At 35.6% G+C, this 15569-nt stretch overlaps 1 protein-coding gene across 1 annotated transcript in view; it reads left to right on the top strand.

Annotated features, from left to right (window-relative positions):
- The window catches only part of FREM2 (FRAS1 related extracellular matrix 2), a gene marked incomplete at both ends in the record, with an annotated part of 128583 nt that overhangs the window by 61794 nt on the left and 51220 nt on the right, over nucleotides 1–15569 (top strand). The window contains 4 exons of the mRNA XM_080361630.1: nucleotides 8804–8950; nucleotides 11221–11451; nucleotides 14132–14257; nucleotides 15180–15431. Of these exons, the coding sequence (XP_080217756.1) occupies nucleotides 8804–8950; nucleotides 11221–11451; nucleotides 14132–14257; nucleotides 15180–15431 (756 nt within the window). The remainder of the gene's footprint in view (nucleotides 1–8803; nucleotides 8951–11220; nucleotides 11452–14131; nucleotides 14258–15179; nucleotides 15432–15569) is intronic.

Here is a 15569-nt window from a genome sequence, read left to right as displayed (position 1 = left end):
CTCTGAGTTTATTTATGTTTTTTATCTTGCAATATACATTGTGACTGCAGCATAGGAATTGCAGATAAAATAAGAATACAGGAATGTAATTGCTGACTTAGGAATATACAGTTTTGTTCCTCAAATAACACTAAAAATCTTGTCATGATATATAAAAACAAGGTGTTAATGCAACAATATTTATTTCCCTAGCAGAAGTAATGTCTTTGAATACTTATTTGCAAGGCTTGTCTTTAAACAAAGTTACAGTAATTTGAAAAGGAACCCTTTTTTGTTCTTCTCTATATCAATGATTTTGTATGTTTTCAGTTTTTTACTCTGCCCTTCCTGAGCAGAACTAAATCATCTGCAAAAGGTTATAGGTTTGGCATAGCTTAAAAAGGATCAAAGGCACCACAAAGGAGTTTCTCTGGTCAAATAATATTAAAAGTTAAGTATTTGGGATTACCTGGTACAATTACTCAGAAGTGAATTAAAGTAAATGTTAAATGAACCTGCCTGACATTTGTTCTCCTTCAGTCAGTCGGTCTTTTTATTTGTTGCATTGCCAGAAGAGAAAAGAAACCAAAATTCAAGTCTGTGGAAGTGAATTCTTAATAAAGAAAAACAATTCAATCACTTTGACATGGAGTTAAAAGAGTAGTTTTCCTGGCAGTGCTCAGTGAGTTATAGCAAGTCCAGCTGATAAAACGGAAACACTGTTCCATTTTGTTTAGAGTAGGTTTTGCAAATAACAACAACCTCTTTAATCATTCTTGCATATATTATCCTCTTAAGGCTGTAAAATTTGAGATTTATGAGTCTGGATTGTCATCCGAAATAGAGAGAAATTTTCTGCAAAGACAGTATTCAACAATTAGAGTTAAAAGGTTCAACTACTTCTTAAATGGAAATTTGCCACTTTGACAGATAGCAATTTCAAATTCATTAGAACAAAGTAGATAACTCAGTTTAAGGTGGCACCTGCTCACGTGCCCTGGTTTTAAGCATGAGAATGATGTTGCAAGCATTGAAATATTGGGCACAAATGAAAGAGTTTGTAACAGTGATGTCTAATTTCAAATGTGATTTAAAGAAAAGGAAACTGGTATATTTTTTTCTTATCACAGTACATTATTAAGTGAGATAATGTTTTGATTGCCAGTATATTTCTCCTGGCTCCTATTCTACTGGAATATCTTTCATTTGTGAGATCACAGTGCACTTTTCTGTTATTACTCATTAGTTTCAAGACTGAGGCTGAGGATACTCCACAATCCTCAAATTTAACACTTTGTCTGGTTAGACTTTAAATGACAGTAGTTTTTCTACAAGCTAATATGCATATAGCACTGTTTTAAAGGTATAAACCAGAAGCAAGTCCCATATGGGACAGTAACTAAGCAAGCGGAGCTAAACCCGTTATTCTGTGAGGCAAGAAAATGAACTTTGCTTCAATTCAGCTGGAGCCTCTTTTTTGTGAGAAGTTGTCTGGCGCCACAAAACAAATTAGTAAGCAGAGACCTGAAGACTGTTAAGTTTATTTTAAGAATGTGTTGCCAGAGATCTAATAAATTTACTTACTGCTGCAGGCCATGCATGCATGAAGCCTTACTAATCCAGGTGGGTTTTTTTTTCCTCTAGAGGGAGGTGCAGGGTGTGGATCCTTAGGAAATCAGTATCCTGCTTTAGGTAATATGGGCATTGTTTAATGATAGACATGACAGCTTGAGTGGTTTGTTTGGGTTTTCTCTGTTGCTACTCACAAGGAAGTTTAAAAAATTTTTCTGATGCAAAGTTAGTTTGTGACTAGTGAAAGTGCTAATTATTTATACATTATATATACACAGAAGTAACTTCATGATAAGAGAACAGTTCTTCTACACCGAACAGATTTTTTGTTGTTATTTTTAAATATTCCAAAGATTACTTTTAAAGTGTGTGAATTTCAAATTTACCCTATTGCAGTTCAGAGTTAATCATGTCTTCGAGTTTTCTCAGGACTCTCCTTTGTGCACACATGGAAATCACAAAATTGGACTTTGGTTAGCCATGTAAACTGGAGGGCTGGACACTCTCCCTTTATATTCAATGAAGTGGACTCAGTCTTTCCAGAGGGTATTTCAGCTGTTCATATCAGATGTACCTGCAGCTCTTGAAGATGCAATTCTTTCGATTCACTGTAGCTAGACAACTCTCAGTGTCAACCATTGCCTTTCAAAGGCTTCCTCTCCTGTCCATCTCCTTGGTATTGGTTTTGTCCTGCTTCTCTTGAATCTGTTTGAGTTAGTTCTCCAAAAGGGAGAATAAGCTTCCAAACATTTTATTCTCTTTCTTGTCCTTTACTAATTTCAAGTAAAGGCTATCAGCAGTGATTCCTGCCTGCTGATTATTTTAAAATAATCCCTGATGAATGCCTAGCAAATAAGGCAATACCAACCAAGAGATGGGCGGTACACTGTTTTTTTGTTGGTTTTTTTTTTTTACTTTTCCTTCTTCATCACCTTAGAAACCGTGACAAGGCAAAATAAAATCTTTCTTCTGCTTCGTTTTCTGTCATCTCATAAATTCAGTAGAACACCTACTTTTGCATGTACTTACTGCACAGGAGTTTCGTAGAGGTCTGCCTTCCAAACACCAGTCTGTTGGTGACGGCTTGGCCTCAAATACTGGCCAAAATCAGGTGCATTCACCATAGCTTCAGGTTATTATTTGTAGTGTATCCTGATTATTCAATATAGTATCATAGAATCATTTAGATTGGAAAAGACCTTTAAGATTATTGATTCCAACTGTATTTTCAATGTTGTACATAGGCTGAGAGGTAGATTCTGGTTAGGAAATTTTCTGAGCAGATTCTGTGGTGAATGCCTTGTTCCTGTGACATTTGCTGAGACTAAGTATTTCTGGAAAGAAAACATTAGCAGATCTGATTTGTAATGAGAACAGTCCTGTATTAATGAGAACATATACTTTCTATGGATCTGATACTTGTTGCGCTTCAAATTCCAAGGAAATCTTTCAATATAAACTGTATGATGATCTAGCATATCAATGGGATTTAGATCAGATCTTCTGGCCATTGCCGTCACAGTAATCTGTTTGGCTGCACTGTGAGTGTTGCAAGACTTTAAAGTGCTGTACTGTTTTATTGTTTTTATGTACATAGAGCAAGTATTATATATAATTCTTTTGTGTATATACTAATACAGAAATATGTATAATTAGTATAAATAATATCTATTTTTTGTGTCTAATGAACTGTCATTATTTTTCTTTTAGTGTACCTTTAATTTCATTTAAACTCCTTGCTCTCTTAGAGGAAAATTTAGGCTGCATCTGACATATTTTAATTGTCTATTATAAAATAAGATAAATCAAATTCTAGAGTGTGATTGTCAGGATAAAGTATTAGGTAAAGTGATTCTGTGAATCCTATTCTGTGTGTGTTCTGTACCAGTAAATACTCAACAGTTGCTGAGTCTTTGAACAAAGCAATAAGAAATTTTCTTATCCTGTAAAAATGTTTTGAGGTACTTTATTTTGAAACAGGACAAAATGTCAAAATTCTGATTAAGTTTTGTAGAATAATTGAGCATAGGTTTTTCAATTTGAAAATGAGTGTTTAGTTTAGTTTAGTGGTTTTAATTTAGTTTAGTATTTTTGGTTTTTATGTTAAAAATTAGTTTAAATTTGTTACAGTATTAATATGAGAAGTTTTATATACCTAAAATACTTAATGCAGACTGTAAAAAAAAAGATGAAAAGTCAACATTTATTCTCTACCAACATTTCAGTAAAGAGATTCATCAAAGCCAGTCGTTTGTGAAACACTTTGATTTTCATGGATTGGTATTTTGAAGGAAAAGAAGAATAATATGAATTTGCTCAGTTGTACTTTCTTTGGTCTCGCCAAGAACTTTTTGGGTAGCTCAGTGTCTTTCTCCTCTGTTACAGACAATGATTCAGCAGCATATATAGATATGTGCTTAAAGATTTCAATTGGTAGCTCTTCAGTAGTACCATGAAATTATTTAAATATTCACCATTGGAACTGTATACATAGGAAGCATTCAGCTCCTGCAGAGCTAGTCCCTTGCTTACAGCACAGAATCCCAAATTAGCAAGTGGATCTTTTGGATTCCCTTGAAATCAGTTATAAAGCTAACCCCTTAATATTTATAAAGGCTTTCAAACACACACAGTACTCCAGCATCTTTTTTTTTGATGATTCAAACTGCTTTTCTTTTTATTTGCTTTTCTCTTTCATTTGAAAGCTCACAGCCGTTTAGTGCAGCCAACAAAGTGAATGTGTCCCAGCTCTCAGTGAATTAATGTGTTTTAAACTGAAATTAATTTAAAGCTATGAAATGCAGTGGCAGAGGAGCCAGTGTATATTTGCTTCCACCATTTATGTAAATGAAAATCTGGTTAATCTCTTAATCAGAATCTGGTTAATCTCCTGCAAAAGAACTGAACATAGCCTTGAATTGGGAATTCTTTAAATTAACCCAGCGTGAATCTCCAGACTGTGCTTGGAGACATCCTTAGTTATGCTTAGTTGAATTTTACTAGGATTAAAACTTAATATGCACTAGCCAACCTTTACACTCATGTCTCTCACTTCCTCTTCTGTTTTTGTAACAAAGCAACTATACAGTATTCTTCAAATATTTTTTTCTGCTATGTGACTTCAGGCATTTGCCTAGTCTGAGCCCTAGCAAATGTGGGCATTCCAACTTGTTTCTCGGAGATAGACATAAAACAGGAGCAAAAAAGAGTTACAGAAACTACTGAAAGATGGAAACTGTCTGCAGTTCATTGGATACCAGCAATTACACTCCAGGCAAGCCAAGCCCATAACACTGGGAAGTGTGTGTTTTCTCATGAGAAGTCAGAGAAAGCATTGTTTCAGTCCCTAATCATTAGAGGCTAGTTTAGGGGGTTGGTTATGGTTGTTCTGCAAATATATTGAGTTACAGTGGTAGAGAGAGTGCAGAAGGGTGCAGAGTTCAGCAAGTTATTTCAGTGATTGAAGGCCATTATAGTACATTTGAAAAATACGTATAAAGATGAAGCAATTTAATGGATTTCTGTTTGGATAAAATTATTAGGTTAGCTTATATATTGTTGAAGTCAATTCAAAACATTCTAATGGCATATTTTATGTGCTGGGTTTACTTACGCATTTTACTTCTGCTAATAGCTTTCTATATGAATTTAAGGCAGTTTTACAGGATATGACTTTTGTGATGATTGTAGCAGAGGGAATAGCAATGACCATAGAATCATAGAATCAAAGAATCATGAATCATGAATACAGCACCTAGTCAAGTATTTTAAACCAAAGATGAAAGACTGCATCTCTCTTGCAGACCAATTCTAAGTGACATCCACCTTTGACTCATCATATTCAGGCAAACCTTTTCAGAGGGTGTTGTCCTCAGCAGCCTCACTCATGAAGTCACAGTCACAAAGTCAGTTAGTGACCCATCTTACTCTAGATTCTTAGCTTTAGCTGCTTGCAAAGTTTTTGACTGTGTCTCTCAGCTCTTGGCAGCTCATGTCTTGTAAATGTCTCACTGCGCTACATCCCATCTGGCATCTTCTGATTTGGCACTGCCGCACTCTGGTCTCTGGCAAAATTCAAGAAACAGGCTTTCATGCATCACTATAGCAATGTCTGGCCAATCATGTCTCATTGATACATAAGAAAAGTTACTCTGGATTTACCTCATAATAACATGGTCCTACTTCCTTTTGTTTAGTTTTAAAAGCACTCTGGTAATGGCTTCCCCCTCCAAACTTTTGATGTATTTGCATTACAAGCACTTGTTTGGGAGAGGAACAAAAGCAAGCTGTCATTGAGGTATATTACCTTAATTATTTGCCCAGCAGCTAAATATTTGACTAAGCCTAAGGGAAGCGATGATGAGCAATGCAAAATTCATTTGCCTATAGAAATATTATTATAGGACAGATAATTAATTTAGTAGGAAACCAAATTAAGATGGCATTTGCAATTTTATTTCTGGGGGTTTTTTGTTTGTTTGATTTGGTTTTGGTTTTTTGTGGTTTTGTTTTGTTTTCTTTTGTTGTTTTTTTCTTTTACTTGAAGAAAGATAGAAATAGCTAAAAGCAAGAAATAGGTACAATTAAGACAATATTAAATCTTTCACGTTGCCTCTCTTGTGCTTTTTGCTTCCTAAATTTAATCCTATCATTAGATTTCTAACTCAGTGTGTTTCAACATCTTCGGTAGCATCAATGACAGGAATTAACTGATTTGGCAGTTGGCTACTGAAGTTGTTCAATATGACTGTTACTTTTTAACAGCTGGGATTTTTTCTCTTGTATAGGAATTTTGATATGTTGAGTTATAATGTGCAAATATAGATTAGATATAAGGTTGAACTATTTAAGACACTAGAGATGAAACATAAGAGACCTCTGTGTGAGCTGTAGATTGTATGCCTGTGTCCACAACACATTTAAACCATTAGTTCTTTGGACAGTAGAATAAACTATTCTGAATTTCCCATTGCTTTTCATACCCTGGCAGGAACCTGTTCTATCTAAAAGGATACCAACTCTGCTAGAGACTTTTCCTTCAGCTGGGGGGTTTCTGGTGTCTAACATTCTCAATTCTAGTAAGCTCATGCAGCAGTTTTTTTTCTCAGTAGTGATAATAAGAGATTCTCTCTCCTCTAATAGGCAGTAAATTTTAGTTCATTTTATATCTTAGAAACTTCTCTCCATCTCTCAGATTATGTTTAAATTGAGCAGTGTGTTCAGAACTGGCACACACACGGAAGAAACTGGTTTGGGAAAACTGAACTCCATTTTGCGCTTCCTCCAGTAGTTAAGCCATGAGTGAACTGAAAGAAATGTTTCTCTGCTGTTCAGACAAATTACTTTATTAACTGGCTTGTGTGCAAAAGTGTTAATTTCTAATGGAAATTCCTTGCACATTTTAGACAGTCATTACCTGAGTAAACCTTGTTCTGTAGCAACACCTTGTGGGAAGGAAATCAGACTACAGCCCCTCACACAAGCCTGTGTTCATTCAGTTGCTGAGTGAACATCTGCCTTCAATTAGATGAATAGGTTATTTTATTCTTGCTATGGAAATTATAGTTTTCTCCTGAGTAATAAAGTAAACATCCAATAGGATGATATACAGAGTTTGATTTTTCATGCTCTTTTATCTGTGACATCCGGAATCCCTATACTGACAAGAAATGCCTTTTTACTGTGGCAAATCAGTGAACAGATGGAGGTAAGCTGTACATGGGAAAGTAATGCTATGGTATATTTTATCAGAAATATGTTAATCTAATCTGAGATATTCAGTCTGTTGTACAAATACTTGGTTTATGGTCAGTGAAATGGGTGCCAGCTCTTTCTGCTATTACCTTTGCAACTGAAAATAAAAAGCTGCACTTTTAACTGGACCTTAGAGTACCATCCGTTTGCAATTGTTCCTGCATTGCTTTTTTAGACTGAGAAAAACTCCATGAAGCCTGCCATTTAAATAAACAGTCTCTGCTGTTTTACTGTTGTACAAATCCCATTAATTGTAGACACAACAGCTTCATTTCTGCTAGGAATGAGAGATTAGACTGAGACATGCTCAGATTTTAGGCTAGTGCTTAGTGTTTTGCAGCTGGGATCAAATGCTTCCATATCATCCCCTCCAAAACTCCGAGAGATGCTTCCCGTATTCCCACATTGCTTTGCCTTCAAAAAAAGGAGCCTATTTCTGCTGATAAAGATAAAGACATTTTTGTTTGAGGAGGACTGTGAAGGTTCTTCCAATTATTTTTAGAGGAAATAGAGTCTTCAGCTTAAGGAGAACACTGACAACATCAACAGTTGCCAGCCAGAGCTGCAACTGCTCCGTGTTAATTGCTCATTTTCTGTAGCCCAGTGTACTGCTTGCTGTCCTGAGCTCTCAGGTCCCAGTGTTTGCACAGAAACCACCCATGTTCAGTGAGACTGCAGGAAAGTGTTGTGCTGACACTGCAGTAGAGACCTTGGAAAGGTTCCCTGGAGTCTGCTTTCTTCACCAGGAGCGTGTTGCTACAGTTGTGCCTGTGTAAAAAGAACAGTAAGGACATCTTTTGGTCTATTGAAAGTTGATTCTTACAAGACATCTGAGCAGCTTTCTCAGTTGGGGGCATTTGTTGTATCATGAACATATGTCATTGCAAAATAGTTTAAGAGAATTCCAGTAAGTGCTTGTATCACTCTAAATCTCCCTAGGTGACACAGGCAATCATACATAACCCAAAAGTTACAAGCATGTAAGCCTAGGAGGGTATCAGGATGGCCATAAACGGTAGCATATGTCAGGGAGACTTAATCTGGTTGAAACCATTTCCTAGTAAGATGTGAAAGCTATTCCTAAAATCACAGGGCTGATGCATAAAATCTAAACCAGCAAAAGCAGAATTTGTTAGATTTAGTGGATAAAATATTTTGTTCTAGAAGCAGGCTGCATGGGTTAATGCCATCTAAAAGATGGTAGGTGTTCTTCTCCAGTCTCTTAGGATAATAAGGTTCTTCCAGTGCTTCTGGAAGACTGATCCTATTGAGGAAGTTCTGTGTGAAGTCCTACATTGTGTGTTATTTGGAAATAACAATATGGTTCTGCAGAAACTTGGATCATCCACAATTTTTGTCTTTAAAACCTTTGGATTTTAATGTCCAGCTAAGATAAATACCTTATCCAGGACACAGGTTGCATTAGCCTCAAAAGTTAAAGCAGTCTTTAACAAAAAAGAAAAATTAATAAATATATCTGTATAATTTTGTTTTGCAGGAGGCAATAAGCTGAAGAATCAACATTTTCGCCTAAACTGGGCATGGATCTCCTTAGAAAAGGAGTATTATTTAGTAAATGAAGACTCCAAATATCTTGATGTTGTTCTTAAGCGGAGAGGTTACCTAGGAGAAACTTCTTTTATAAGTAAGTTCAATTTTAGCCTTGTCAATTTATTCTATAAATCATTTGCCAACTAGTTGGTAAAATGTATCAATGCAGCTGTATCTTTTTACTGTGTTTGATACTAAGCCATGAAGATTCAAAGGATATGTTTATTTATTAAATCAAATGTCTTTCGTTATGCTACATATATGATTTCTTTAGTTACGTGATGAAATTTTCACTTTTTTTTTTCTTCCACAATTAATTTTTGACTTAACCCAGAACCAAATCATTCTTTCTCTGATTTGATTGATACCGCTGTTGTATTTGTTCCACAGAATACAGTTCCTGTCCAGATTTTATTTCTCCTGTAATGAGGAAACATGGTTGTAGCAATTGGAAAGACAACAATAAGCATGCATCATTTTCCAGGAAGGCTCTTGTGAGCTTGTCTGATTAGCAGCTACGAGCATTAGGCTCGTTTCCTTCAGTCAATGTTGGCAGTCAACTGAGACTGGTACTAGAGGTGTTGAAAGCTGTTTGCAGTGTCTGGGGAGTGAAAAGGTGAAAAAATATAGTTTTATCACATTCTGCAACCTCACACCTATGTCTGTCTTCTGGATCGATTCCCATTCTCTTCCTAGTGATGCATTTGGACCAGGGAGCATTATCATTGTACAGTTTCCTGTGAAAAGCTATGGTGAGCTTACACTGCTTAGAAAAGGCACTCAATTTAAAGATGATTTGGCAGAGATATGTAAGCATTTACTTGGCATGGAGCTCAAGGTCGTGCTTAGAAATCATGTTTCTGTTTCAGTCTCTTTCTCAATAAGAATCTGAATTTCAGGTATTGAAATGTAGTTAGGACCACTATTTTTGCATGAAATTTAAGAGATATAGGCAATAACTAACTGAATCTATCTTCAAAGACTCTGCTTTGAACATTGAAGTAACTTTGCTAATTTATTTCTTTCAAAGAAAGTAAAGAAAGTAAAGAATGAAATACGAAGTTAAGGATGTGTGGTTTAAATTACTGGTACTGATTAACAGATGCTTATTTGACTTCTGATCCTTTAGATAGAGTGTTTACAAAATTTTCTGCCTATGGATATAAGTTGTTTCTGAATTGAGCTTACTCAAAATTCAGCAAGGCAGTTTAATAACTTGCTTCTGACTACCTTAATCCTGCAAAATGGAATTGTAGAGTAAGAAAGAACATAAAAGATTGATTAAGATGCTTACTGGCCTTTCTGGTCCATGTGCAGTGCCAAAGGGGCTGAAGAGTTATGGAAGTTATGTAAAATGTTGGCTATGACTTCAGAGGAGGCATAAACACGAAGCAAGAAAGGCAAGGTTGGTAGGGAAAGGTGATATGTTTTAATACATTAAACGGTACAGTTGGAAGAAACAGGTAGAGAATGGAGAAGTTGTAAGTTTTTTCTGAAAACTTGAGAAAGACATAAGATTTGTGTGGTACTGTGGGCTTCAGAGGCCAAATGCATGAGTTGGAGGTAGTTCTGGAGGACTGTCTGATTTCCATGAGAACCTGCCAGACAGCCTTAAACTGCAAAGGAAATGCCAATGGAAAGCCATTTTAGAGCAGCCTGGGGTTGAGGCTCTAAGGTCTGTGCTGTCTCAGTGGGATTAGCTGTGTTGGATTTTATCCCTTGGCTTTGCAGTTTCAACTTGAGTTTAATGATTGTCATTATGCAAACACTGAAATAAGAGAGTGATAATTTTTTAAAATGCTTATTGTAGAGGGAATGACCACAGTGTTTCCAATTTTACATCTTCTTTCATCTTTATTCCCTAAGTTTTACCCCTTTGTGTCTTTGTGTTTTCCTTCACTTTCCCCTTGAAGGCTGAACTTTCCAGGTGTGTTTTTGCCTTTTCTAAGAGAAATTAATATTTTTGAGTGTTTCGGGAAGCATGTTATTTAGGTGTTCTGGAACAGAAGAAAACCAAGAATGTTGAAGGGGGGAGTGGAAAATCTGTTGGTCCTTTTGGGCATCCACAGTAGAAATATGGAGAAATGGAAATTTGACTGTAACCTCCAAGAATGTACTCTTCTTCTAGTAGTTGGTTTTGCTTTGACTAATTCTTTCTAAACTGCCTTTCATAATGTTAATTGATGTGCTTCCACCTTGGTATGAGACACCAATATAAAACTGATCACAAGTAACAGAGTTGGCTTGAAGTCTCTCGAGTTGTGAAAAGTATATTTTTCTAAAACTCTTTTTTTTTAAAGATGACATAAAAAGAGAAAAGTTACAAGTGATGTTTCTAATGACCTAAATTTCTGATTTTGGCAGGTATTGGCACCAAAGATGGTACTGCCAAGAAAGACAAAGATTTCAAAGGAAAAGCCCAGAAGCAGGTGCAGTTTAATCCTGGCCAAACTTTAGCTACCTGGCGAGTACGGATTTTGAGTGATGGTGAACATGAACAGTCCGAGTCCTTTCAAATTGTTCTTTCTGAGCCCGTCATGGCAGTTCTGGAATTTCCTGATGTATCCACAGTGGAAATTGTAGACCCAGGAGATGGTAAGAACTTTTCCAGAACTGTATTGCCAATATGTTCATATACCAAAAGATAAACTGGAGGGCAAATGCTATGAGTAACAGTGGTAGTAAAGCTTACTTTTACTCAGAATATTTCTGAAGGCAGACTTGGGCACTCGGTAGCCATTTGTCCTCTATCACTTTAGGTGATTAAAGCATACATAACTAAGGTAGCATTCTTTGATGAAATAGCTGCATTTTTCCTATTACATTATTTCTAGGGTTTTTTGTTTGTTTTGTTTTGTTTTTATTTTAGATATAGTAGGTTTTTGGTTCAATACGTTCTGCAAACAGAGAGTATCTGCATAGGTGGCTGGAGACAGACTTGATTTACTCTGCCATGATAATTCATGTGGGAAAAGAAGGTCCAGGCTGGTTGATCCCAACAAGTTTGGCTCTTGGCACAGGCCAGTTGCATCACTTAGACTCTAATATCAAGCTGAAAAGCTCAGTAAGGGTAAAGTTCACTAGACCAAGTACAGCACAAGCTGTGTCAAGAAAAATGAAATTACTATTAAATGTAAAGAAAGAAGCTGGAAAAAAAAAAAAAGTAGAATGTCCTCTGGTTGCTTTGCTTTTCAACTACCTCCAAATGCTTGAACCCATGGGTCACAGTCACACAAAACCATTCAGGAATCTTTCAGTTACTCGGTGACTGTAACAGCTTGCTTTGTATAGTCATTCCTGATTAACATTTGAAGAATATTGTGCAGGAGAACTGTCAGAGATTTCTTAATTGCTAGTTGCAAATGCAAGTTAAATCAGAGGTTATCTGATTTAGACAGTGAGAAAAATAGTACTTAACTTAAAAAGTAGTATGTATGAGACAGAGAAATTACCTGAAAAGGTGTCAAATCTCTGTCTCTTCTATATTTAGTGAGATAGCACAACTCAAGATAATCATTTTAGTCTTCTTAATGCCAACCATGTTTTTTTTCTATTTATGATATTAACATAAAATTTTTACAGTCTCAGAGAATGTGTAGTAGTTATGCATAAAGTGAACTTGCATAGGAGAAAATCAAATGCACAACTGCAAATCAAGGAATATGTACACGAAAAAATATAGAAAAACCTTTGAAGGGTAGGACTGGGTTTCCTAACTATCTTTTAAAGCTCAGAGTATAACCAAATAGGAGCCATCAAAAGCTTTATTTTGCTTCCAATGAAAATTATTTTATAATTCTTTTATTTGAATGGTGTAGTCTTAGCATCAAAATAGTGTGCTTGTTTGGGAAGCTGTACCAGCTCTTTGATGTATGTGACATCAATTAATGTTTTATTCCAAGAAGAGATTGCATAAAGATGTGTTTTCTTATACTAGCTGAGATGATGTAGATTATTCTCCTCTGGGCACTTATGTTGTTCCTAAGGTTTTTTAAGCTTTTATAGTGTCATTTTACTCCTAGTTGGATAATTATGAGAGAGACATGAAACAGAACAGACTTCCTTTTTTTTTTTTTTTTTTTTTTTTTAAGAATAGAGTTTTTAATTTTGTGAAGTTAATTCTAAAGGGGGGAAAAAAAAAAGGTAGGGATTTAGTGTTTTTCACATTGAATTTTTGACTTGCTGGAATGATGGAAGTGTCTAAGATCTTATCAAACCTGATTTACAGCATTTGTAAGGCAGTTTTTTGACCTTAAGTCATGCTAGTAGTATTTTCCTGTTGGAGAAATGAAACGTGGAACATGTTATCAAAGAGGTCACATGAAAATTTTCAGAACATTGTTTGCCAAAGTACTCTGAAATAATGAAAAAATTTGTCTTTGTGCAGTCAGCTGATACCACTTGATTTGATATGATACAGAATTATATTCTGTTTGGATTACAGTCATATTAATGAAACTGTAAAGTTGCTTTATAATTATATGCATAACCACGTTTTGTTCTGGGGTTTTTGAGGGAACAAGAATAAAATTGATCTTGAATCCCAGTAACAGCATAAAACTCAGCAATGTTTGTATTAGTATAAAATAATGAAGGGGTTTAAAATGCTTTTTAGTGTGGGGTTTGTTTGTTTGTTTCCCTGAAAAACGGATCTGACATTCTTTGATCTGATGTATTTTAGGGTGAGGTTGCTCTCCAGACTCCACTGCCCGTATTGGGTAGGTCTCCTTAGAATAAAACAGGAGTGCAGACAGGTAGCCAACTCAAATCAAATCTCCAAGTCAGAGTGAAATGGCAAGAGCTCAGCCTTACATCCTCAATGCCAAATGATTTTCATGGTTATCTTGATGTAGAAAGTAAAAGAATGGCCTTTCAGAACCACTGCCCGTTTGTGAGCTATGCTATCAATAGTTCTGTGATTTACATTTAATAATGAAATACTATTGAAATAACAAAAATGTAGACTTTGTGGACAAATTCTCCAAACCCTCTATTGCACCATTAACACTAAATAAGTAAATTGGTCACATTAGAGACTACTTAGTAAGGACTTGTGAATTGAAACCTAATGATCTAATCTTATTTTCTATTTCTGAAAGACTAAGAAACCCTACTTCTTTCACTCTCCTAGTTTTTTTCTTAAAATTTAGTGTCATTACTGATAAATGTGAGTTATTCATTGCAGTTTAGAATATGCTAAAATGCTCCTAGCTATTTTACAGGTCACTTTATGAGGCCATAAATCTACATAAACAAATATGTCTGTTCTTCGCAGAATCAACTGTCTTTATTCCTCAGTCAACTTATACTATTGAAGAAGATGTAGGTGAATTATTTATTCCAGTCAGAAGAAGTGGAGATGTGAGCCAGGAACTGATGGTTATCTGCTACACACAACAAGGTAACAGAACAGAATCCACTACAGAAAAAAAAAAAAAAGGCAAAACTAGAAAAGAGACAGAAAACCAAAAATAATTGTTCCATCTACTGTACAATAAAATTGCTTATGACACTGTTAATTACTTTTTCATCTAAAGATCTTCAGTCTCAACTGGAAATGTATTCATTTTTGCAATCTATCTTAGAGTATTATTTAATTCAACAGAAAAATCATTGTGTTCCAAATTTTGCTATTTGTTAGGAGTTGAAGAGGATCTGTGTTCTTTGTCTTTATGCAAGATTTTTATATGCAGCCCCATATATCTGACAGTGATCAGAACAAAAGTACTGCAGTGGTTGCCCAGGATACCCTTTACTTGTTTGTATTTTGAAAAAAACTGATATAAAATAATATTGCTTAATTGTCATCTTTCTCCTTCCTCTGTCAATCTCCTACTGATTATGTCTGCACAGAGCATGTGGTTTCCACACGTGTGCTTTTATTGTTAATTTTCATCTGGAGAAATGAAGCAGCATTTTTGGTGAGGTGATCTGGAACAAAAATAGTTTGTTTTCATGAAATTCTATCGATTTATAGTTAATTTATGGTCCACTGATATCTTCAACTGATAAACTATATTAAAGGAGTTAATCTGTAGTTCTCACAGGATCTTGTTTGTCAATCTGTGTTTCCTGTGATAGACTACAATATTCACTCTGACTGAAAAACTGCAAATTGATTTGAGGAACAATATTCTTGCATTGCATCATGTAGAAGAAGCAGTTTGTCCAGAGACCTCAAAAATGTAGCTTGGTCAGAGGTTTCAGCCCATCTTATCGCCTAAAAGTAAATAGAAATTAAAAGGTAATGAAACTAAAATGCAGCCTGAGGGGATCGTTATAACTATTATATGTATAGTGACTGTTTTCCTTTCATGCCACAGGAACAGCATCTGGCACTGCCCCAACCTCTGTGCTTTCTTACTCTGACTACATATCCAGGCCTGAGGATCACAACAGTGTTCTACGTTTTGACAAAGACGAACGAGAAAAAATGTGTCGGATAGTCATCATAGATGATTCCTTATATGAAGAGGCTGAGACCTTTGATGTTTTGCTGAGCATGCCGATGGGCGGAAGAATTGGTGCAGAATTCCCAAGCACTCGAATTACCATTGTACCTGACAGAGATGATGGTAAGACATCATGTAATAAAGCAATATTCCCAGTCCAGGACTGAAACTACAAGTAGCATCACACTGAAATCAGCATGTAGAAGCTGGATTTTTCACTTCCTCCTGGTGGTTAAAACACATGCTGCTTCCATCTTGAAA

The sequence above is a fragment of the Nesoenas mayeri genome (assembly GCF_963082525.1).
Source record: "Nesoenas mayeri genome assembly, chromosome: 1".
NCBI classification, from domain to species: domain Eukaryota; kingdom Metazoa; phylum Chordata; class Aves; order Columbiformes; family Columbidae; genus Nesoenas; species Nesoenas mayeri.
This window is presented reverse-complemented; position numbering and strand designations above follow the sequence as displayed.